Genomic DNA, 26553 nt, shown 5'->3' on the forward strand with positions numbered 1-26553 from the left:
GTCGCTCACAGATATAATCCACTGAAGAGTTCACACAGCATGGTTCCTGTAGAGGTTCATCAACGATGCACTTGGCCACATTTTCACTGCTGCGCTACGGAAGGTTTCGGCATAGTGAAGTCCACTTCGACTTTGCTTTCAAGACGCTGTACACGTCACTCAGCGTCTAAAAGTTGAAGACAAGCCACAACCCTCACGTGCACTTTTTCGTAGTGACTTGGTCGTGGGCGGTAGTGTGCAAGGTGGGCTAAGTTTCGGATGCCCAACAACACAGCGCACATTCGTCCTTAGCACTATCTCTAGATTTATTGAGCCATACGTTGCTTAGCCAAACTTAGGCACAAGGGGATGGCATTCGTCGGTGACATGCTTTGCTTCTGACCAAAAGTGCCGCAGCTAAGCTCTCAAAATAGACAAAATGGGTTGTCAAAGTTTTTGATCTCGTGAGATTTTTGGTCGGTGGCTGCTTTTGTTTCCAATAAAGGAGCGCCTAGCAGCAATGATAGCCGAGTTATGATCCGTAGACGCAGATTAATGAAGATAAGTCTGTTGCCAAGCACCGCTAAACTTGTACAGTATAAGTAGCAGCCACATTGGTCTTGTTCCCTCTCATAGGACACAACCAAGTGTGGAAGTCACATGACAACTTCATCGCACGAAGTATGCCTGAAGAAGCCCCTACACAGATAAAACTGTCTTCACACCTGCTCCGTCGATGGCGGAACCACAGTCAACAGAATCGATGTGAAGCTGTTGACTTCGTTGCGACCGCTTGGAAGTGGCTGAAGATCTCCGCTGGCGCCACAGTCCTCTTTCGAGAAGTCAGCGACTTCTCAGAAATTTACTTAGCTGCCCCATGCTAGCCCATGAGGTTACAAAGACGACGCGCATGGTTCTTTGCGCTTGGCAGGGAGGACTTCAGTCTGCCTTGTGGTCCCGATCAGCCTGAACATGGCTGCCGCATTGTCTTCCGCATCTCCGATAGACTTTTCCGAGGTCTGAGGGTACACACTTTACGACGCGTTAGCACCTGCTGAGAGCGAAGGTCCTGTGAGAGGGCCTTTCATGAGAAGGCGCAAATTTCAAGATCATCACGACAGCAGGAAGCTTGGTTAGAAACCGCAGTGAATACACTTGCAGTTCTTATAGCAGACAGGGAAATGACCATAATGTGCAATCACTGCGCTCCACAGTGTCTAAATGCGAATCTCGGTTCCCCAACTGTGAACACATTTGGTCGTCATGGACGGTGGAAAAACGTGCACCCTTTGGTGAGCTAAAGAACATGAGCATCATTCTCGACGATGTCTAGGTTTTCTAACCCATGAGGATCACCCGCGCGAAATTCACACCACCGTCTCCGACGGCTCGGGGCTTTTGTCACTGGAGCCGATCTCTATGGTAGGAGTCTTTTCCTTGTCGTCTGCTTCACTCTTCGTTGGCGTCAATGGCGGTTCCTGGTTAGGCCTAACGCGGAGCACTGCCTGGATGATGAGCGCCCGCATGGCGATGTCCGCGCCGTCGTCCACGTTAGCCTCGTCGGTGTCGACGCGCTGGACGATTGAGTACGGCTTCAGCGTGCTCAGTCTTGTGTTGTCCAGGATAGAGTGGCCGGCGCCAACGATGACGACTGTTGCACCCGCTTCAAACTCGCCCGCCGATAGCCGCTGCTTGGTCTTGGAGAGCGTGCAGAGGGCGTCTCGAAATGCCTCTCGGTACTTGACAGACATGAGTGAGTAGAGTATCGGGTTGATGGTGGCACTGAAGTAGTAGAGGCACCCTGAAAGTGAGGAAAATAAAATTGCTGATCAGAGTACGATTCTGCCTTCGGGAGTTCTATCAATCGCGAGATAGAACACGGGTCTGCAAGTTGATACGTTATGTCAATGCAGGTGAAACCCGGTTTTTTAAAAGTTATTAGAGGGCCGAAAGTGTGTTCGGAAAAACGAGAAATTCGCAAAGCCGAGAAATGCCAATATTTGTCAGGGAGTAAAGAATATTCCTCATTATGAAGGGCGCTATTTATTCCGTGAATGCTGGTTGTCTATAGTGACGTTACGCACTTTTCGTACTGGGTCACAGCGTTCGCTCATTGGTCCACTTTCTTTTTAGGCAGTAAATACATTAACGACGTCTGACAGCTGTTCACTGCACTGTACTGGGCTACCTACCGGCGGTGTAATAGAGCACCTCGTTGAGTGTGCGTAGACCCGTGGTCCACTGGCTGGGGCTGACGTACACCACCAGAAGGCGCTGGGTGTGGAATGGCGCCCAACAGACGAAGAAGGCGATCACCACCGCCACTGCGCAAAACGGAAGTGAGCACGCCGATGTGAGTAACCACAAAGTAAGTCATTTCAATTGGGAATGCCAAACGCACATTACTAATTCCCAACATGGTCCTAATTTATATTCACTTCAGTATCTTTATATGGTGTTATATCTGTGCATGTATGTGTGAAGTTCCTGTACACACACCTGTTTACACAGCACTGGCTGTTTCCACTACTGTGTGTTTGCACGTGGGAGTGGTTTGAAATGTAATGTGGATTGGCAAGGAATGACGCTGCGCAGAAAGAACCCTTTCTTTTCTACGCAGTATGTTCCGAGCAGTGGCGGGAGATACATTCTGTTCGCGCTATTTCCACCTTTTCAAGTGTAAGAACTGAACTCAGAAACTAGCAGTGGTTTAACATCGCTACTCTATACAGTGGCCAGCACGCTGCATTGTTTTGTACAAGTAGACTTCTGTTGTAGGCCTAAAGTCTTCTCGTAAAGGCATACTACTTGGTCGTTGTTGTTTCTCTTTTCCCTTGTTACTGTGCATTAACTTATGTAAGCCTGTGAAAAATAGGCCAGTGGGCCACCGGCTATTGCAAAAGCAAAATCACCGGCTATTACCCCAGCTGAACTTTACGCGGACGAAGACAGGACAGACACACACAGGCACTGTTCCTTTTTTGGTTCGTGTAAAGTCACGCTGCTTTTTTTTTTTCGCCATGCATCTATACCTAGTCGCCCGAATGCCAGCTGTCATGAACGTCACAGTGCGCGGGCTGTCATCAATGGTGATCCTCACCGAGCATTCTGTGCACGGGTCTTCGCTGGTGCCTCCCTTGCTGGCCCGGTCCCGGCTGGCTCCGTAGTCGCATGCCTATCTTGAGGTACAGCACTGCTATCAGTGTCATGGGAAGGCAGAAGAAGGCGAACGTCGAGCACTGGAGCAGCGGAAGGCTGACCGCCGTCGTGTCCATCGGCAGGGCGCAGAAGGCCGACTCGGGCACCACGCGGCCCGAGCCCAACGGAAAGTCGACGAAGTTGATCCGGGTGTATATGGCGAACGGTACGGCGCTGACCAGCGACACCACCTGATCATTTGTGAAAAAAAAGCATGTGTGACAATACATATCCTCCTGAGGTCTGTTCGGGGACATATAAACGTTTTTGAAGTCGATTCTTATTACTGACTGGCATGTTTGCGAACTGAAAAACCACCTTTTTTGTTTAAATTCTGCTACTGAATGCCAGAAGCGGCCGCTCCACGTATACTTGGACAAAGTAAGCATCTCCCCACGTCTCATGTGCTAAAAACTGATTTTCTTTCCACGAATACAGTGGTAAAGATGAAACGTCGTATGGTAGGTTGCCCTTCTGACTCGGTAATCTCAGTTTTCATGTTATTTCACCATATTTGAAGATGACTTCATAGTTGCGTTTTGTCGTTTCAGGCGGCACAACAGCATATAATCCAATTAGCGTCTATTTTCTCTAAAGGTGGGGGCAAGAATATGTATTAACCACTCCCATATGCTCCGCCACGGATCTCGCATCATATCTAGTTTGACTATATTATGTACTCTCAAATACGTCGTCATTCGCAGCGAGAAGAGACCTTTTGTAGGAAAGAAAACATCAAAATCTAAAATCAGAGTGGCACCACCTAATGTGGACCATGGTACTTGCCATATGACATCAGCACTGGCTGAACGACACAAAGCGGCAGAGGAGGAGATCACATGGGGAGTACGTCAACTCGGCGGTTCTGGTGCAGGTGGTTCAAATTTTGAAGCAATAGCTGGACCTTTGGTGGTAATTTCCTACTTAACAAAGTCATATAATTGCATACAGGAAACTGTGATAGATTTCTCCGACAAATAATCCATCTGTCGATCTAAGCCGGGTAATTATTTTCCTTTTGTGCCCCTTTAAATAGGAAATCTTCCAGATATTCAGTATAGCAAGTGATGTGTTGTGTTTTGTGTTACTTAAACAGGTTGAATAAATCTGCCTGGCGCTGCCATTGGTTAAACGCCTAAATGCTTAGCTCAGTCAGTGGGTGGAGCGCATGCTCCGGAAATACGTTGGTCGCAGGTGTTATCCCTGGACAAGGACGATTACTCTGTAGATTCTTTTTGAGAAATGTGTTGTACCCTTGTGCAACTTTAGGATGGACGACAATCTGTTTCCAAGATTTAGGAGTGCGTCTCGGTTGTCTACGCTACACATGCAAAGTGGTTATGGCCCCGCTACGTGCATGCTCTTAAGTGACGTCAAGTTGAACGTCCCGCATCACCCACGCATGGCCAATGCATAAATCTGTGGCGTCCAAATGGTAGATGGAAATCAAACCAATTTGGCAGCAATTGTTCCGCCTTTTGTAAAAACACACCAACGTCAAGACGTGCAGCCGACATCAGTAAGGGCTGACGTAGATCTAAGAGCTTATCTACAGGTGACGTGTCAGACTTGTGACCTCGTATCTACGTATACTACTCATAGCTAGCTATAAACACCACGTGACCAAGATTGAAGACACGTGGGCCGCATGCAAGAACACGCGACTCACCCAGATGATGGCGATGATGCGTACGGCACGCGTCAAACATGACGTAGTCTGCAGGAAGAGTGGGTGATAGATGGCCACGTAGCGCTCTGCAGTGAACGCCACGATAGTCAGAACGGAGGCGTAGGAAGTAGCCTCCGCCACCAGGGCCCGGAAACGACACAGGGCCTCGCCCAAGCGCCATGGGTACTGCTGCCAGTACAGCTTCAGGTCGTTGGGAAGCCCTGGGCAAGGGTTAGTGGACACAGAGACGTCATTTCTCACGCATAACCCGAAAATAATTGCGGTGCGATTAATTAACGGTGACAGATACTACTTGCGATGGCAAGGTATAATTAGCGTTCGCACTGCTCCGTAAAGTATCTTGTCTGAAGCTTCTTGTGTGTCATATGTTCCTCCGAGACTGAATGTGTGCGAGGACACGTATTGAGTGCTGGGGTCAGTATCGTCTCAACCACGCCTTTTATTACATCGTCCTGGGGGACAGGCCCACTTTATGTTACGCCCGCACCTACAACAAAAGCTGCTGAATGTTCAGCGTATTGCTAGTAACAATTGCTAGACAACGTTATACAATTACTCGACAACTGCTCGACAGTAATGCTAGACAATGAAGACAAAAAAAAAGCATACGGGAAGTTAACTGTCATGCTTACTTGAAATGTAGAAGTACTCACTTAAGGCAATATGAAAGTGGACAAAAAGATGTCATGCCGCAGCTGGCCACAGAACCACATCGCATTATAACGTGCCACGGGTTCAATGTGATGGCGGCATTCACACCAGCGACTGACAGAGATCGCGTGACCGACCGAGCAGCTATTCACGACAACCGATGTTCACACCGGCGTGCACGACCCGTCAGTCGCCACGCCCAAATGTCTGGCGATTGCTGCTGTTGCAGGCGTTCCCGTTTGCTCGCGCAACCATGGCCACGTAAAATAGTCATCATTATATTCCGACGTCCAACTCCTCCGCCGCTGATTTTTTTCAGCAGATTTGCGATTCCAGTCGTGAAAATAAAGAATCGGTCTGCGTGCGACTTCACGAAAGCAACCATTTGAGACCAACTTGGTCGCGGTGTGAATGCCGCCATTGGCCCTAACGTGTCGAGTTGTCGTGGGCCGTCATAACTGCTGCATGCCGTAATCTAGTTAGGGGACGTCAAAAAAATTAAATTATGGGGTTTTCCGTGCCAAAACCAGGATTTGTATATGAGGCACGCCGTAGTGGGGGACTCCGGATGTTTGGACCACCTGGGGTTTTACGGAATGTACAGAGTACGCGGTCCAAACATTTTCGCTAACAAAATGACTTTTTCGTAAAATTTGACGCTACATTCGTAAAATCGTAAAGAGGCGGAAATTGGTAAACTTCGCGAAGAATTCGGGAGAGTTCGCAGGTGTGCTTTCCATATTGTTTTATATATGTTTACATGATAAACAATAATAATTATTACAACCCGACCATTGACTCATCTTGAAATCTCTCCGACCAATCCCTTTCGACAGGACAGCGCGTCATGAAGCAGCGAGTATCGACATACCGTTCTGCGCATGCGCTAAGAAACTCGTTAGAAACGTGCCACAAACTGATTGTAACCGGATGAAAGACGTGTAAATCCCCATATCGTTCGAAAAAACACTTTCTGAGGTGGCGCAAACACGAGAGGTGAAAAGTACCAGTTCACGACTCAATCTCAGTTTTTCCTTTGCGTCCGCAGCTATTCTTTCACCGACTTGCGGATTGCGTTGGTTGGTCTTTCTCCACTTCTCATCAGGCACCGGGAACTGGGCTATCGGTGCAAGACCCATCCCTCTGGGGATCCATTAGCGCGGACTGTTGTCGGTCCTATCCTGGGACGAAGAGTGCGAGGTCCTGCAATGCGATAGCGGTGATTGAATGGGGACGCTAGCCCGATCCCCAAAGACGCCTCGTCTGAGTCTTCGGTTGCACCCTCAGGGAAGGGAGAGCGGTACTGGCATTGTTTCGTGCTCTGTGTGGGGCAGGTAGTGGTTTTATTTTAAATTTGCTCGAGGAATGCTGGTTGTTGCTGTTTCGGCGTCTTTCGTGCATCAGGGTATAATGGGATTCCGATAGAAACTTTGCTACAGTGTTGCCAAGCAATCAGTTTGTCCACAAGCATAGGCTTTCTTTTTTTCTTCCACCATGACTTTCCCCGAGGGAACATGTAATCAAGAACTGGAAACATTTGTGTAGGTTTTTCAGAAGGGCTTGCCTTACATATTTAGCTCTGTTTTGCGGTGTGCCTATTGGGACGTCGTTCTTTTAAAGGAAGTCTTGAAAATGGGCTAGTTGGCATTCGATAATTACTGTATGCTTGAAGCACGAGGACAAGATATAGAGCTGCAGCAGAACTGATAGTTGGGCGAGTTGTCTCCCCTTCACTGTGTCCGTGTCAATTGTGTGCGCAAAAAAGATTTCACTATGAAAGATATAGAGACTTGCGGTCAGACACAGACAGATGAGCACTGACTTGCACCGGCGTTCGAGAAGTGCCTGCACGACCAGTGGACGATCGTGCAGTCGCCCTGTGCGTTGCGAAGTAATTGTTTTGCTAATTCGAATCGAGGATAGTAGTAAAAGTAATAAAAGTCGTCCATGTTCTCCCTTCCTTCACACACTTTGGGCGCAGCGCAAACAAACAAACAAACACAACGAACACAGCATTGTCAGGCATCCCAGTTGATCGTTGCAAATCATATTTGCACAGTATTCAGAGCTGCAAATCGATTAGCACTTTCGGGCTCAGCGTTGCTGTAGGGTACGGCAACCTGGTGTCTGGCTACACCACTGACGCCGGTCAGGTAAATCTTCATTCTTTCTGCCGCACGGTTTCGTGCGGATGGACAGTGGACACCGCCTGGACAACTGCACCGCCTAAGATACCCATAAGAGGAAATAGTTTGAAGCGCAAAAAAAAAAAAAAACACAGACACAAAAGGGCACATGAGACACAGACGAGCGCAAACTACCAACAAGGTTTATTGACCACCACACGTGTTTATACTATGTCCCGCATTACCGCTGCACATGCGTAGAGTTTCTTCTAAGAAAGGACAGCTCTTTATCGGACAGGTGTACAGAAGGAGTGCTGATACAGGCTGAGCCTAATGCAGATATCTTTTCAGCTTCTATTATCTCACGGGTGAGTCTATGGTCACTTCTGCTGACAACAGCACACTTTTCAAAAAGAGGTCTACATTTACAGGAACTACAGTGCATCGCCAACCAACCATCACGTGCCGTTTTCTTTACGTTTAGCGCGTGCTCTTTCAACCGTTCATTCAAACATCTCCCAGTCTGCCCTATGTATTGCTTGCCACATGTTAGCGGGATACTGTAGACTACATTAGTAGTACAGAGAACAAAAGGGTCTTTGTGCTGCTTATTGCAGCCTCTTTGATTACGACCGTACTTCTGATTGCAGATTTTAATGAGCTTTTGTGGTGCCGAAAACACAACTTTAACTTTCGAGCGGCCTGCAATCTTTTTGATATTATGTGACAGCCCATGAATATAAGGGATGACAGCCACTGTCATCCCTTATATTCATGGCCGCTCGAAAGTTAAAGTTGTGTTTTCGGCACCACAAAAGCTCATTAAAATCTGCAATAAGAAGTACGGTCGTAATCAAAGAGGCTGCAATAAGCAGCACAAAGACCCTTTTGTTCACTGTACTACTAATGTAGTCTACAGTATCCCGCTAACATGTGGCAAGCCACGGCCGCTGGATAAAAAAAGGTGCGGCCTGCCGCGTCGGGCGCGTTGCAATGGGAGCGAATGTGATAGCCGTAGTTTCATTGTCGGCCACTTGGCTGGGCCGAACGGCGCTAGTCATCGGCGATGGAACGTGCCGTCGGCTGGCACGCGCGACGGCGTTCCAAGCGCGTTCCTCACGCATTTGCTATGCCGATGCCAGACAACAGCCCCCGATGTGTGGCGCCGCGGCGGATCACACCGTTTTCGATGCACGCGGCAGGCCGCACCTTTCTTTAATCCAGCGGCCGTGGGCAAGCAATACATAGGGCAGACTGGGAGATGTTTGAATGAACGGTTGAAAGAGCACGCGCTAAACGTAAAGAAAACGGCACGTGATGGTTGGTTGGCGATGCACTGTAGTTCCTGTAAATGTAGACCTCTTTTTGAAAAGTGTGCTGTTGTCAGCAGAAGTGACCATAGACTCACCCGTGAGATAATAGAAGCTGAAAAGATATCTGCATTAGGCTCAGCCTGTATCAGCACTCCTTCTGTACACCTGTCCGATTAAGAGCTGTCCTTTCTTAGAAGAAACTCTACGCATGTGCAGCGGTAATGCGGGACATAGTATAAACACGTGTGGTGGTCAATAAACCTTGTTGGTAGTTTGCGCTCGTCTGTGTCTCATGTGCCCTTTTGTGTCTGTGTTTTTTTGCGCTTCAAACTATTTCCAACGTACAACCAACAGGCCCAAATCGCTACAATTCTACCCATAAGAGGTAGCGATCGAAAGTTTCGTGACCAAGAAATGTCAACTTTGTCCTGACAGGTCTGCGACTGGAGTTTCAGTGACGCAAGCTACGTGCTTCATTAGGTTAAAGCCCTGAAGAAAGTCGAGTGCTCTTGCCGGGAACCCTCGTTCGCCATATTTGCTGGTCGGTAACTGACGGCAGCTATACGGTCCTCAGCAGATGAATTGATACAGCCGAGGCCACCAGTTGCTCCAGGAAGGTCGTCTGTGACATCCCGCTTAGCTCCGACCCTACACGTGGGGAGCATGCCATCAGTGTGAAACACCAAGTATTGCGCCAACCTGGCCTCGCACTGCAGGTCGTGCGGGTGCAGGCCAGAACTCGAAGAAGTCCCCGTCGTCGACACGCATGCACGCCGACCAGCGGAAACGCGATACCATCGAGGCCTTTGCGATTGTCAAGCATGGCCAATCATGGCAACACCGCATTCATTGGACTATCTGGAAAAGAGGTCACGTATCCATACACCAACCTACCCCCCCCCTGACCTTCACTCAAGCTTCCCTAGTCACTGCTGTATTCATTTTACAGCAAAGCTGTATATGACTAGCATCCCGCGATTTCTCCGTCCAACCCACCGGTGCCGCATGCGCCTCTGGGTTCCTTGCAGCACTACCAGATGGCGCTCGCCTCCGCGCGTCCGCGGCAGCGGTGCCGCTGGCCGTGCGGGGGAAAAAAGAGAACCAGAACCCTCGCCGTCGCGCTAGTGATGCAAAACTATCGGTAAATTGACCATCGATAGCATCGATAGTTTGTTTTAAACTATCGATGGTGTGAAAAGACTATCGATATTACTACTATCGACAAATTGTCGATAGTAATATCGATAGTACAAACAATAGTATTACGATCGATAGTGCAATTGGTGTTACTATCGATAGTACCATCGGTAGTATTACTACCGATAACAGTATCCATATTGCTGTTAATGATTATGCTGTTGTTGGCCGGCGATAGCCTACTATCAGCAATACTCAGTTCGTTTAAATTAGGAGCAATCCATGGCTAATGAAATAAATTACTTCCACAGTGAAAATGCCAACCTTACCAACAAACTTGGTTCTTGAATATCTTTATTTTTAATTAACAAAATGCAATGTAAATTTGAAGCCGCGCAGTTCCGCCGCATGTAACGGCTTCATTTCAGCTACATATGAACAGTTCAACTTAGTTACCGTGTGTCAGCCAAGCATTCTGGCGAAGGAACACAAGCATGTCAACTTTCTTGCCCTTCAGCCTGCTCCTCCTATCGCAAATGATCTGGCCAAGACGCCGAGAATACGCGTTCTGCGGGTACCGACGTTGCTGGAATGCACAAGTACATCCTAACCAATTCAGACAGCGGCATTATGGAGCATTGCGAAGACTTCCAGAGTTCTAAAGGGTTGGTATTCCTTTCCTGTGGATGTAACTCCAGGTACTGGCGAACAATTATGCTCTGCGTTCGAGGTTGCGGTTGAAGGCTCCTCTTGCTGTCTCTCAAGGAACCGCAGCATTGGGCTTCATGTCGCAGCTTCGTTTAGGTCCGCCTGCTGTCTAGATGGTTCAACTGCAGGACCAGCTGGGCTTTCCGCCAATCGCCGGCTTAGTTCGCCAAGCAAGCAAGCACTGGCGCGGTCTGCGTTTCTTCTGATCGAAAACGCTCGCTCCTTTAGTCGTGGGCCCAGCAGTGTTGCAAGAGACGTTAACTGTCTTTCTTCATAAGTGTCCATTCTTTTATGCTAGGAGGAGATGCACCCTCGAAGAACTTCTCTACCAACTTCGGTTTTTAGCGCAGGCTCCGTGCGCTCTTCCAGCTCTCGCGTGATGCCGCAGACCACGGGAACTACCAAGGAAATGGTAAGGTACTCATACCCAGGCACTAATTTCGTGGCCTCCTCGAATGGTTCCAGTATTTGGGTCGCTGCTGCCAGCACAACAAGGGCATTTGCGACACTGACATTTTATCCAGCAACTGTACGTAGGGTACATCTGCACGGCTCGGTGACGGGTAGACTGTGATAACGAAGAGTCCTGTCACAGTTACCACCACCACCATATACCACGAACTCGGGGAACCAAGTTTATGCTGCTATGAGTTCGCGTGGTTGTTTTATACTATCGATAGTACTATTGAAAGTACAATCAATAGTACTATTGAAATTACTATCGATAGCGCGAAATTACTATCGATACCATCGATAGTTCGATAGTGACTCAACTGTCGATATTATCGATAGTACTGTCGATAGTTCTGCATCACTACTTCGCGCTTAGCAATCGCCGCAAACGTTTCCCGGTAAAGATTACGGTTGCATAAGGTGCAGTTGCCGGGAAGCGGCAACTGATTTTTGAGCCCGTTTTCTTTCGATTTTGGGCTGTTTATGTCTGCCGATACATTTATTTGGAAATCGGTGCCCATGTGTTCTGTTGCCTTAATCTTGTGTCACTTTGCGCGTTGTTTGGCGCACTTTGTCTTCATTCAAACAAGGCAAGTTAACGACCAGTTTGCTGTGCTCCAAGTCAATGATTAATTAAAGTACAAAAAAGTAACTAGGAATCGAACACTTACTGAGACAGGTAAAAAAGAAAGCTAGCGGTTATGTTGTTATACCGGTTATAGCGGTTATACCAATTTGGCCTTATCAGCTGCCCTATACACCGAATGTGGAGTGCTTGTAGCGCAGACAACTTATCACAATATGTAAAAAAAAATATTCACTTGAAAACATTGATTGAACTGTTCAGTGGATCTTTTCCTTGTTGCTTCACGTGATTTAAGCTATTAGGAAATGTCAGGTAAACTACGTGTTACTACGTTAATTTTCCTTATTTGCACTCTTTGATTATCTGCACGTTTTCTTGTTTACCTCTTACGTTTACTTTTGTGTTGTCATTTCACTAATTATCTAACAATTCCTTTATCGCAACCCCACGCTCTAATAATGCATTTGAACCTTTAACGGGGCAATAAATAAAATTAGAAAAAGCTGTCACGTATTAACGCTGCAGCGGACGCTAGGTGAACGGTACGTTGCTATCGATATCGATTTATCGAGCTAACCTTGCAACAGCCTGAAAGCAATGAGATCGAGGTTCTCCGGAAAGCGTGCGTCAAACGCACTCAAGTCAAACGAGATGTTGCGCGATACCAAGCCCGCAGTAAATGCGCTGCGGTGCTTTTGCTGTCCATAAACAATCAGTAACGTTGTGCGAACCTTCCGGTACATCCTGGTGAACGTTAATCGAGCGCGCGACGGAGGTGGTGTCGTTAGTGTTCTTGGAAAAGGCGCTCTGTGCGACGATATGCGCGAGAAAATAGGTTCAGTGGCCTGTGGATGCCCTCTCTGTCAATCATTGTCTATAGATGGCTTGCACTGACGTCATTGTAGCCGCCATGTTGGTGCACCGACACGATGATAAGCTGGGTCCGTAACGTCGCGTGAAAGCTTTCAATAAGATGGATTGGACTGAAGGGCTCGTAGCCGCCACGTTGGTGCCCCGACACGGTGATAAGGTGGGTGCGTGACGTCACGTGAAAGCTATCAATTTGTAGAAAAGTATACGCCGCGCGCCCTGCACGACGTCCTCACGGCTGTACCTTGCATAGTATACCCTGTGGCTATACTGCATGCTACTGCTTCCTTGCGCATATTGATTCGATTACTGAGAGCTGCAGCGCACTTAGCCTGTCATAAAAAGACGTGAAATTTCAGTATCCCTTAGTAAAAAGCAAAGAAAGTGGTTTGCTTTGGTGTCTTACCAATCCCCATTTCTTGGGTGGCTTAGCTAGAAAACTTGGCAGACGTTCGCAAGAAGATAGAGGCTTCAAGTGATCAGCAGTTTTCTAACAGGGAAAGCCGCCTGAGCCAGTATCTCGGAAAGGAAAACTGAAATGCTGCTACAAAAAGCAGGGGTTACCCTGAAGAAGACAAGTCCCTGTGTCGAGCACTGGCTCCAGTGGCCTTCCTTGTTCAACTATTATCGATCACGTGACAAGCAGCGTTGCTTTCTGTGTGCGTGTGCGCGTACGTGTCATTTGGCAATGGCGGTTCCGACGCAGACCAACAATCGCAAAGTTCGCACATACAGTTCCACCCATAAAGAAGCCCATTGAGGACCGTGACATTACAGAGCACAACAAGCTGATAACAAGGAAACCAACATGTCATTCCCTCAAAGCAAATTTCTGGAGTGACGCTTTTGTGCGCGGCTCTTAGAGATGACTTCGGGGCGCTAAGAAAGATCTCGAAGCTGTTTTTAAAGCGAAGCTTCGTACCTCTACCAGCCAAGGGTTCTGTCGTGTCCGTCGTTGTAATCAAAAAACGATCCCGATGAACCTCTAAGAATTGCAGGTATAGCAGTATAGCTTACTTGAATTCAGGCATTTAGCGTACAACTAAGCACTCGTTTTCGCAGGAAAAACCACAAAAACAAGCTTCAAAGTGATGAGCCAACATGATGGATGATAAGGGCTGCGGGCAAACAACGGAAACAGGCTCGGCGCGGTCCGTAAGATTAGATTGCAGCTATTGCAAAGCTTATGCAGCTGCTTGAAAGAGGGTTGACGTCATTCGAAACCCTTCCAGCCTAGTAACTGCTTCGGTTCATTTTCTAGACTACCCCACTATGGGTATACCACGGAAAGTAAAGACGGCAGAACGTGCATTCGCGGAACGTGCATTGATTTAACCTTGGCAAAGAATGTAACTACAGTGAAAACTGAAAATTTGAGTGTATATCACACCGATCATAAAACAGTAGTGAACATTGTTGTGAAGTAAATAATAATAAAGGTCGTCGTTAAAGTTACGTTGTAGTGTGTGAAATATCAAGTGCGCCGCAGTCACCGTGAGGGTGGCGTAAAAAGCTTCGCTTTCCAACCACCTTCACAGAGTGGGTTGGCGGGCAATCTTTTTCCGAGCTGCACTGCCTTTATTTCCGTCAAACCCGCACTCAAACAGACCCCAATAGTGCTACTTCTTGTCCTGGACATCCTTCTTAACTGTTTCTCGCTTTCATTAAGTCCACCTCAACTTTATAAAAAAAAAGCAATTTGGACGTAGGTGAAAAAAAAAGCAATTTGGACGTAGGTGCACTGGCTCAGACCAACGTTGATTGCCTTATCTTTCATTAGTTGTGGTTTCTCTTATTTTTTTTTCTTTTGCTGAGTAGCGTTTCGCTCTGCTCTGTTTGCTATGCCTCACTTGAATTCGACTCTTCAAGGTTCCCACTTGCTGTTAAAGCCGCGAGAGGGCGCTTTGGAATTGACACTTTGTCGAACGCAGAAAGCATCCGGCACCGGTTTCAATCAAGAACTTCCGCTCTGCGCGGACATTTCCGTTTGCTCGAAAGCATCCGGGGCTTTTGTGCAAGAAAATTACTCCAGCGACTTTACTTCTTCTTACGAACAGGCTTGGCCAATCGAAACAGTTTTCTCCAGTTTGCCGAAGAAGCGAGAGAAATATTGGTCGACTGTTTGTCCGTATACCGGCGCGTCTGCACATAGTCAGGCCACATTCTTGCAGCCTCAAAAACTATTTCCGCAATGCACTTGGTGGGCGGCCAGCAAAGCAATTTGCAACTTGCGACCTGTTGTCATTGCTTCGCTCGGCTCTACTTAGGACGATTCGCGATGTTTGCGTAAGTACGGACGTACATATCGAATTATCGCTCAACCGTGTTTCTGGGTGCTTGAGCTGTCTCATTTTATTCAATAACTTTGATAATCTTGCCTTTCTTTCAGTTTTTAGGGGGTTTTTTTCACTGGCGTGAGGATGGTTTCCATATTCAATCGATGTCGCCCTTGTCTTGATGTCCTGTAAGCATTTATCTTTTGTTTCGAATGTTCTGTTAAACATTGTGAGGGTGCAGGACGATCATTGAGCGATAAGGTGAAGTTTAATGCTTTAATCGCTTAATTTTTATTGTATGTAAATTCTCGCTTGTAGATTGAGCAGTCATCGTGTTATGTTCGTTAGTGGGAGAAACACTCAGTTCAAATCATCGACCTGCAGCGTCTAAACACCGACAGCAACTTAACGACTTCTTCTATTTCAATCTGTCGCATCTGGTCGTTAATGACAACCCACTTTGTTATTGTTACCATCATCGTATACACTTTGGAGATGCGTGCAGTGCAAATACGTTTCCAGAAATATCCAATCGTTCTGTCCTGAATCGACCGGTTATCGACTGTCGAAAGTCAATACTGCAGCAAACAATGCCACTAGTGGCGGTCCTGATCACACTGAGGGACTCCAATAATATAGCATTTCTGTTTTTTTTTTTTTGCGTGCCATACTATCGCGATCAAACAGTAAGGAGTGAAGAACAAAATAGTATACGATAAGAGCACACATTAAAGGAAGAACTCCCCCACCCCCTTTTTTTTATTCCTTCATCCACAAAAAAAAAAAGCCGCAATGCACCTGGCATTCACAGACCGCTCAAGGTTGCCTTGAGCCTAAGTATAGAGGGAGGATGGATGGATGAGGCTGAACCCTTTAAACCGGGAGAATGTCGAAGAATACCGCCATCTAGCGGTGAGGTCCGCAGATCTGCATGTATTCTGCACATGGTAATATTGGTCCGTTCGTGCTACACCTACACGTATAGACGGACGAGATGGAGGCTTTTTATTCTGTTTCATCAGGCCACGCGGGGTAATTTCTCAGGTGAAGTGCACGAACCAACCTGCAATGACGTGCAGTGATATTCAGTGACGGGATAAAAGCCCAGCCTGTACAATGTTCTGTTCTCATTTTAGAATGTCTGGTACTTTCAATTGATGTACTGTCTGTATTACATTTTGTGGCACGGATTGTTTAAAAAGCACTTGTGATACAGGAATTCTTTCGAGTGCTGGGACCCAACTGTACAATGCTGACCTATATTACATTTTTTTTCGCTACCGATAAGGTGTCCCTGACGTCACAGACAGGACTAAACAGAATGGAACACTGCATCTCTATTTCTTCTTCTTCTTTCTTTTTTTTCTGGAGTTTTACGTGCCAAAACCAGTTTTGATTATGAGGTACGCCATAGTGGAGGGCTCCGGATTAATTCTGACCACCTGAGGTTCTTTAACGTGCACTACAACGCAAGCCCACGGGCGTTTTTGCATTTCGCCTTCATCGAAATGCGGCCGCCACGGCCGGAGTTCGATCCCGCGATCTCGTGCTCAGCAGCGCAACGCCTTAGCTGACTGCATGAGCCACCGCGGCGGGTGCATCTCTATTTCATAGACCCAACATGAATGTCTTTGCTAAAACTCGCATAACTTTTTGGCGACCAATTTCGTTCCAGTCGGGTTGAGGCATGTGTCACAAACACATACGGGATGGTAATCATTAGCGCTTTGAACGTTCACTACTAGGAGGTAAATCAACAGTAAAAAACAAAAACAACAACAAAACAACACAGGAACAGCTTCTCCACCCCTTGTTTTTAAGCAATCGGAATCCACGCAGTATTTTTATATCACTTTGTCTAGGAATGAAAAATGGACGATATTCGATTCGTCATTGGAAGGTCATTTTTCTCGAATATTTTGTTTCGGTTCAATTTGCAAATTTCACTGTTGGCACACTCCTGCTAATATGTTAACACGTAACAAGAAACTCTGCCGTTGAACATTAAGTCTCATTTATTCTCGTTCAATCTCACTTAGTGTCTGGGAAATTGATGTTCAGCCACTATGACCACTCGAAAGCAATTTGGGCGCCCTCCTTCATATCGCTCAGCCAGCCGTACTTATCTGACGATCCATTCCCATTTTATGTGCCATAAAACGTCACGGATTGGCAGTAAAACGTATCACTTTTTTACGGCCTTTTACGATGCGGTGATCTTGCAAATTCTGTTGTACCATAGTCATTCCCGGAACGTTTTAAAAGAGAAGGTGAAAATGGATCCTTCAGAAACTCCATGCTACTAAAAAAATTTACCGTTTCACCATCATCTACACTTTAACCACCACTCGGCTGTCAGGAACATCTTCAGAGCTCTAGACGTGATGAAATGTTTTCTCCCCTACGTTGACTACAGTTTCGTAGTTGAAATATTTTAAGGCCCTAATTCCTCAACTTTTCAATTCATTTTATTTAATGCTGTATTGTTTTATCAGCTTCAGAAGTTGTTCCGGCTCGCCGATGTAGCTCTGTACTTCTACGCTGGGTCGTACTTTTACATCCACCACGCTGGCAGCGGAGAATGGGCGAGAGTTCCGAACATGCCGGGTTATTTTGACGACATTGTTTTCCGAGAGTTCAATACACCCTATCGCAACAGTACGATGCTTTGAGAAGATATCGCAGACCTTGCTGAAAGAAAAGGAATACCAAAAACTAAAAAAAGAACAAACTAGCGGTACGCTATTCCACATAATCAAAACGACCTATAGTGAAACAGGCCTGCCGGGGGCAACTCATAACTGCGCGATCGATGCTCAAGCGCACTCCATAAAGCAGCCTTAGGCAAAAGACCTGCGCGCGATGGTTACGCGAATTCTGCATGGTTCATTTAAAAAGTTGCGAAAACTTGATGGTCTAACAACGAAGAACAAGGTCGAGGCTAACAAGGCTGGCGGCAGCAGTTCACCACGCTTGAATCGTTGGAGCTGACCCTGATGTGCACAAGATAAAGTGGTCAAAAACAGCGCTTCTTATAAAGTGAGTTCCTGCTGTGCTATAATATACTCCTTTGAAACGGAGAGAAAAACTTCTCGCTTGCTGTTTATTAGCTTCAGGCTGGTTCTCCAAAGCATAACTAAGTGTGGCGGCAAATTTGATGGCTACATAGAGGGAATGTCCAACGACCCCGAACGGGGCCGTGCACGATCGATGTGTTTGAAAATTCAGCATGCTTGACTAAAATGGTGGCCAGGACCTGCTAGTGCCCAAGGGAATGACGTAGACCAAGAGACCCGCCATGGTATCCTCAGTGGATATGGCTTTTGCGCTGCGTGAACTTGAGGCCGCGGAGGATTCGATCTCGGCCTGTGGTGGTGGCGTTTCAATTTGGGGCGAAATGCTAAAGGCAATCAACAAAAAACGCTCCTGCACTTAAATAAGGTGCACGTTAAAAGTACAGGTAGGTAAAAGTCATTCCCGTGTCCCCACTGGGGAGCGCGTCAAAATCAGATCGTGATATTCGCACGTAAAGCGCCAGAATTTTTTTTTTCATTGCAAGCCAGGCGAACAAATCTCAAAAATCCGATTTTCAAAGCACGGCTGGTTTGAGCGAACTGGAAGTGCAGAAAGCTCGAGCGACATTAAAAAAAAAGAAAAAAAGAAAAAAAAAACGTTGAGTGTTGCGAACCGAGTTATACCACGTATAGCTAGTTATTTGCAATGAGGCAACTGTTTGTTTTGCGCTGTAATAACAAATAAGTGCTGGCAACTTGTCCTGCGTAGTGATACTCCCCAAAGGAGTTCGTTTAATTTACTTATGCCCATTCAGAGTGAACGAGCTACTGCAGCGCAGGGTGGGTGAAAGGGTAAGGGGGTGTTTGATAAATCTCTACAGTGGAGTCAAATGGGGGACAACATCTTTTCGGGGTGTTACTTTAAACGTACTCCCTGGAAGAGTACCACAACCCTCTAAAACAGAGTTCAGTATTGCACAAGCACTTATTACACCATACATGGGAATCGCTGCCCTCCATAACTTTTAGAAAAGTACCGTGAGCTAGTTTGCGACAGCACAGTGCTGGAGCTACCGTCTCCGGCCAAAAAGTACAGATAAGTCCGACGCAATTGGATCACCGACATGAAGAGCGAACGCTCTATAACTACTTAGTGAATAAATCGATTTTCGAGTGTGTGGATGTCTGCAGGAGCGAAATCACATTCGGTTCATAGTTGGTTAATGCGACGTTTGTATCGTCACGATGACGTAAGTTGGCTGTAGAAGCTTACGGACGCCCCCCAGAGGGGATTACCTGCACAGTAAGAACCATTCAGGCATTACAGAAAGACGAAAATAGACCTTATGTCATTCTGTGTGTGTCCCGTTCGTCTTTTTTAATCGGCTTAGCTACTAGAAAAGAATGAGGCCGGCTATAACATTATCCGCTTACAGTTTGTTCAATAAGAAGTGGCTGTTGTAGGGGAGGGAAGGACTTATAGTTTAGGGACTTCTATGAAACACCCACGTGGATTCTATATATCGTAACGCATTCAATGTACGCACGTAAACAAAACAAAACAGACAAAGAAACAAACAAACGAAAAGGAGGCTGCTCACTGGCGTAAATCCCGCAGGCTGCTTACCAGTTCGAGTCGGGGTAATAAAGCTACCCACGATTCAGCAAATAAAGGAGCTCCAAAGCAAAGTTTGTTTTTGCTGTCTTGCCAATCATTTCTGGAACGACTATTCCAGTACACATTACGTTGCATACGCAAATTAAGCTCTGCACTTGTGCAATACCGTCGGGGATTCGTGTGGGGATCGGCCTGCAGCTTTATGCTATATAACTCTATCGATTGTAAAAAAGAAGACAGGAAATGATAAAGCAACACGCCATCGCCGACGGGCGGATGAACAGCGTTGCTAATACACGCAGTCACGTCACTCGTTTTCTCTTTATATCGAAACTGCGTGCCTCAAGGCATTAATGGAAGCGTGGGATTTGCAGGGAGAATTGCGCCCGACGAAGTGCTCGGATCCAGAAAGCAGTTAAGGGCACGGCGGTGTTTACAGATGAAAAAAAAAAAAAAACCAGTGTAGGTTGCAGGGGGAACTAGAACCGATGCAACATCATAACCGAGATATGTGCGACTAAATTAGGAATATCACGGATAAGATCAATACGCTCCCCGTGGTGTTTTGATGCACTTCAGATGATGTCATGAAATAGGAGGGGGGGGGGGACAGAAACAGATGTGTCATAACGCGTGCTGTTCTTATGCAAGTATTAACGAGTTTAGCATTGCTTCCTACCAAACTTTCCAAAACCTTTGCAATTGCGTTGGGAAATACATATTCACAACGAGAAACAATAAACTCGGTGGCGTCAAACAGGTTCCAAAGCAAAAGCAGCCGTAAATCTTTCAACTAGCAATAAACTGAGCTGCTCATTTAATTATTTACAGTGACTTGTTAAATAGGCCCTCGGCAACACGGAAATGCCTTATATATGAATGTTTGGTAACCAAACATGCATTTAACCAAACCTTATTTCCAAACATTCATCGGTCGCCATCCATTCAGGCGCCCTCTGTTTTCTCACTCACCTGTGCTGTCTTCTCCACTCTCCTCCTCCCTACTCGTGTTACCCTCTATGGCGTTTGCCGTCTCCAGTTTATCGCGAGAACTCCCATCCAACCGTCCAAAATGCGGGAAGTACAGAAGGAAATTTCGATTTAAAATATCGTCATCATTTCGAGACGGCTGCGAAAATCCATCGAGCTAGAAACAGGCTGTGGGGCTCCACCGCTCGCTGGTGATATCAGCGGGACCGATAGTACGTGACCAGGAATCGTTGAAATAAAGTGTTTTTTTTTCTTCTCTGTCTTGCTCCTCCAACACAGAAAGCTGGGCGCACCTATCTCGAACACTCCGGCGCCACACCGGCAAAGAAGGTCGTTGCTAAAGTAGCCTTCTTTTCTAGTAGCTTCATTCCATTGTTGGTTCGTTGCCCACAGGAATGGCTACTCCTAATAGTAGTATAGCAGTAGTAATCCAAATGAAAAAAGCTGTTCGCAGGAAGATGGAGCCCTAAACTGATCAGCAGTGCTCGAAGAAAGGATGTCTTTGTTGCCAACGTTTCTAGAAGGCACTTATGCTCGTCATATATATCGTCTTATCGCTCGATCAGGCGAACGCAAATCCCGTGTCGACGCATTGCCTACACAGACGTTCATTGTTTGGGCGACTGCTGATTACTCTTAGCAATAGTAGGTGTTCGTTGGTCGAATGGGAACGCGAAAAGAGTATACTGTCATAATAGCAGCAGTTATTCTGTGGCTACAGGCGCACGACAATATTATAAAATTGCATTATCTTTTTTTTGCCTTTTTTACATCGTTGTAGCAGGGATTGCCGTGATCCTTCCTGCTGGACTAAGTTCGGAGAAAAAAATACCAAATGATTTTGATGGGGCGGGGTTGTAGAACAAAATAGGTCACAATCAATATACACCATTGGAGCAAATCCTATTCGAAAATATCAAAGTTCGCGGATTTCTATTCAGTGTCACTGTTCCTATATACTGTGGCTATTTTCTTTCTTTTTTTTTGCGCAGGCCTCCCGGAAATTGGCACAGACGCCCATGCGCGTGACAGCAGGCGGAAGAGGGCCGTAATGCGGGTCGCTTGCAAACAACGGTTAGGAAGACAAGAGCGCTACGAAGATGGAAGTGTCATCCTGTTTCCTCGCGGGAAGTCGTTCTTCCAGGTCAGCGAAAAGCCCAACAGAAGCTATTTACGGGTAACGTGTCATTAAGCGCCGTGGAGCGAAGATAGAAAAAAAATGACATTTTCGGCAAGGGGGAACACCCTTTCACCCTGCCCTGTTTCACTCTCTGTCGTGTTTCTCCCCTCTATCTGGTGGGGGGGGACACCGTTCATTATCTGCGGCCTCAACTACAACCTCTTCGCGCTCTGAACGCTCCACTTGGCGTTACGCCCGTCGCCTGCGCGTCGTCGCCGCGACGGCGGCTTTGCGACGGCACAGAGCACGACTAACAGCTAACATGCTGGCTTCCAAAATAAAACACAGCAATGGTGTCGCTTAAGCGTGTCACGGGAAACTAGGTATACAGGGACGTGACAAAGACGGTCACTTAAGTGGCAGACGTTTAGCAGCTACGGGCAAAGCGAAAGCGTGCAAGTTTTTTTTTTTTTTTGCACGAAAAAGAAAACAGAAAGTCTGGTAATTGCTCAATGTTTACTTTTTCATCTGTAAACAGCAAAGTGGCGCGCAACCTTCGCGGTAACTTCTATGCCCCGATGGCTCTGACGTCCCACGAAGCGTCATTTAAAGAACATGAATTCGCACTCGACCATCTAATTCGGACGACGTGCCAAAGAGTGCACAAGATGCCTTTATTTTCCACGTTTTTTATAGCCCCTCCGTGCACCTCCCATACACCCCTATCCCCTTACCCACCTCCCCCAATTCTCACCTTCCAACCCCCTACTATACCACTTTTCTGTTGCATCGTTTCGAAAGTGAACACTGCCCTCCTTTGCGACAGGATTAGTAAGCACCCGAAGCTGAGACACGAGTCCTTGACACAGCCCAAACTCATTTCAAAGGCTCGCAGTTTTCTTTCGAGGTCACTTAAAGCGCGCGCGTCACGGCGAAGCATTTAGGTGGTAGCTTTCGGAACAGAGCTTTGAGCTCTAGCGAGGAAGCCGGAAAGCGTCAGGACAGTAATCTTTCTTAAGAGCTTTCCTGAAAAATCCACTAGGTTGCAATTTTTTCTCTACTTATTCGGCGCCATTCTTCAGGAATCAGTACGTATTGCGATGAAGACTTCATATCATTTCGATATGAATAATACGGAACACGCATGAAAATACTGGAGAGAGAATTTTCCTTATCCATGTTTCAGAAGCTTGACTGGTCATGAAGGTCGATCTATCTCTCTACTGACCACACGCATAGCGTATCGACTTCCGATGACGACGGTGATGCACTAAATGACCCACTCATACATAGTACACATGCGCACAACATCCACAAGCAAGCGGCTGCATCACGCAACTAGAGTGTCTGGTTCAAACTGGTACAGTGCACATGGGTACGAAACGCGCAAAGAAAGCTTCTTTCTTTCTTTCTTTCTTTCTTTCTTTCTTTCTTTCTTTCTTTCTTTCTTTCTTTTTTTTCATTGCTAAATCAAAGAATGGCGGGAGCTATAATACAAGCTGCAGCGAGGCAGCTTGAGGTGCCCTTTGCCCCCGTGTGACATGGTGGCAGTGAGTCGCGCAATCAACAGTATACAGAAACATGATTACATATAAATGTTGCAGTACAATAATTATTCACTGCAAGAGAGTTTTCAATAGTGCGACAAGGAAATTGAACAATGGCAATCAAAAAAATGCAGACCGTATACACACCACCACATTGTATACACTTGGCAATACGTAAATAAAAGTGAAAAATTACGTACACTTGACTATGCATACTTAAAGGTGAAAAGAAATGGTGCTAGATTAATATTGGAATGATTCGGAGAAAGAATCGGATGAGCGAAAATTGTTTCATTACAAACATTTAACAATACGTATATGTGAGTACAGGTGAAAAAGAAATTATGCTTGATTCATTTATTAGGAGAACGTTCGGATAAGTGATAGCAGTTCTGACCGTGTTATGTTGATGATATCAATGCCGGCGTCATGAAATGAATTAAGCAGTCTGGGTAATTTATTTTTGGTCATTTGCAAGCTATAGTTTGTTCTTGAAAGGGGGTATAGTCCAAATTATCAATAATGGGTAATATAGGTAGCTGTATATTTTTGCAGACAAGCAATTTCATTAAATACACTGTTCTCAAAGTTTGAATGCCATATACGAAGGAGAGAGCGGTTGCATAGGGAGTGAATTGTGGGTATGTTGTAGTCTCTTTAAGGCAATCGAACGAAACGGCATCCAGATACAATCGTGATTAGTACTCACCGAAGACGAGTATGAGCAGATCTGAGATGGCGAGGAGAAGAGGTAGTAGTTGGTGGGCGTCTGGAAGTGCGAGTTCCTTGCAATCACCAAGCACACCGTGACGTTTCCTACGACGCCGCTCACAAACACTACCACGTACAGAACCGTTAGTGGGATCACGATGGGTAGCAGGATGTGCTGAGGGCCCAGCCGAAGTTCCAGGTACTCCCGTATGGTGGCGTTGTCCTCCAGCGAGCTCACCGCCGCCACGGCGACGTTCTCCATCACAGTCGCCTCGATGAATCACCACGGCTCGCAGCACTCAGAGGTAGATCTTCGTCGAGCCTTTTTTTTTTGTAAGTTTCCTTGATTCGTGGGGCCCAAAATGGGATCGAGCCTACAACGTCGACTTGTCGCGCTTCGCTGGGTGGGACCGTTTGGATGCTTTGGCACCCTATCCGTACACTGTCTTCCTCGAAGGCAGCTGTTTCTAGATTGGTATAGCAGATGTAAGGCCTTGATTTCTTAATCGCAGTTACCGATGAGCACACACTGTTCCTAGAACGCTGTCCGCCTTGACGTTACACGCAGGAGAGCCAGAAACAGCGAGAGCTTAACTTAGGTTGCAGCTACCTACCAAAGCCCGGCTGCCAGACTCACACTTACTATGTCCATGTATGCCGACCTGGTGATTGTGTCAGTCAAATTTGAAATCAGTTAAAGGTAGTCTGCTTAGTTTATAATGTTAACTATTAGATTCCACGCGTGTAGCACTACACTTTCAATGTTACTATGGCGACAGCGTGCCTACCACAGTATATTGAACAGTTCCCTTATGAAGTTTACAACAGAAAAGTTTCTAGTGTTTTAAGGCTTCACCGTAGCGTCTAGACACCCGCCCCTGTTGGGCAGCTTGTTCGTCGCCGCGCGTAACCTACGGCTTTAGATTAAATATTTCACAACTCGCGAACCCACGTTTCCTCTCAATGCGCGGCAGTTCGCGGTAATAAAAGGAATGCCAGACGATTCTGGCGGCCGATTATTGATTCACCCAGTGGACAGGTCTTGACGTTCCCTCCGAGGTATCAGGAAAAGGTATAATGTGGCGCGATCACTTTTTCGTTTCATGGTCTCAGGTACGAGCTTTTTTACTTTGCCGATAGTATTGAAGTCCTCGCGTGCACAGTGAACGTAATACCTTCTACGACGCAGCCGCCTCGCCGTCTTGCATAAAGTAAAATATTATATGATGTATCCGAACTAGCTTTTTTCTGCCGACAACCTCCAAGAAACTGGGTTACCGCTCGTAGGAGCCTAAAATAGGCAGGTATATATAACCGACAGACTACTCTGAAACTCCACTTAGTGGTGCTTTCAAAGCAGGTCTTGATTTAACAAGTTCGCTCTGACGCACTTTTCTAACTTTAATCAATGAACTTCTTGAACATTCAACACGTTCGTGAATGAACGGCCTGCCAAAATACGTTCAACCCTGAGCATTCGGTCCGAGGATTCAGGCTTTGAGTAGTCATTGAAGGGTGTCGTGGCTTCCAATGCTAATCCAGCTGCCGTATCTTCTTCACCTTATCGACGAACGCCTTCTTACCCTTACGCGTTCAATTGAATGCTGCTGGGCGTTCAACAGTAGGCGTTCATCTCGACTGTCGCAAGTGGTCCAAACTTTGTCCGCAGCTTCAAGTCATTGTATAGTTCGCAGAAAATGCCGCCGTCGCTTAGTGAAGAGCGTCCTGCTGCGTTCAAGAACTACTGCCGCTTATAACGACGAAGAGGATGCGTGGACTATCCAGCGTACGTGCAGTCATCAAGCTGTGGTCTTTATCTCCCGCCGTGAAGCCAGCAACCATGGTGATGTCTCCAGCACTTTCCCGGCTCTCCAATTGCAGAAACACGGGTGCAGAAAAACCTGGAGGAAAACAAGAAACATCATACAAATATGAGTTGAACCCCAAGCTGTTCAACGGATGTGAGCTTGGCAAACCACATATTTGTTTTATTTTGCTAATAATGCACTTTCCCTGGATCAAGCGAAGTAGATCTGCATAAATATTCTTTTTCGGGAAGCACATCATTTGCGAAAAGACATTTGAAGGCTTATCAACATTTTGTGTTCTCTTCGTTTCACACTATAGCTAAAGGCGTGAACGTACGTTACTGCTACCGAGACTACGTCGCATTTCCGAAGAGCAGTGAAAGCATTTACAAGCGTGCAAGACTTTATACGAGTATTTCTTCTCCCAGCAGGGGGTAACCGTTAGCCGCTTTAAAGCTTCCACCGAAGCCCAAGAAGCCTCTTTTTTTTATATTTCCTTCTATATTCCTTTGCCACTTTCGACATGTCCAGCTTGAGGTTTCGCCTCATAAACCTTTATGGTTCTGCGCCAGCATTTACGATTATTTCACGTCTCACGCTGCGTTCTTTTTTTTTTTTACGGCGTCTTGGTTACTGTCTCGCCTGCTATAGCTAGATTGTCACAGTCGATAGGCGATGCTTTCCGACCTCCGCCAGGAACGAAAGGCGCGACAATGAACCTCACCTAGCACACGCACTGTAATGCCGATGAAGGGCTG

At 46.5% G+C, this 26553-nt stretch overlaps 1 protein-coding gene across 1 annotated transcript; it reads right to left on the reverse strand.

Moving 5' to 3' along the window:
• Positions 1 to 1152: 1152 nt before the first annotated feature.
• LOC119464927 (neuropeptides capa receptor-like) lies at positions 1153 to 25893 on the reverse strand. Its single transcript, XM_037725795.2, is given in 6 exon segments — positions 1153 to 1780; positions 2172 to 2303; positions 3080 to 3368; positions 4847 to 5067; positions 23986 to 24021; positions 24024 to 25893. Coding segments are annotated over 6 exon segments (1338 nt in total). The 5' UTR covers positions 24250 to 25893; the 3' UTR covers positions 1153 to 1346.
• Between the last annotated feature and the right edge of the window lie 660 nt (positions 25894 to 26553).

Source organism: Dermacentor silvarum, chromosome 9, assembly GCF_013339745.2.
Source record: "Dermacentor silvarum isolate Dsil-2018 chromosome 9, BIME_Dsil_1.4, whole genome shotgun sequence".
NCBI classification, from domain to species: Eukaryota; Metazoa; Arthropoda; class Arachnida; order Ixodida; family Ixodidae; genus Dermacentor; species Dermacentor silvarum.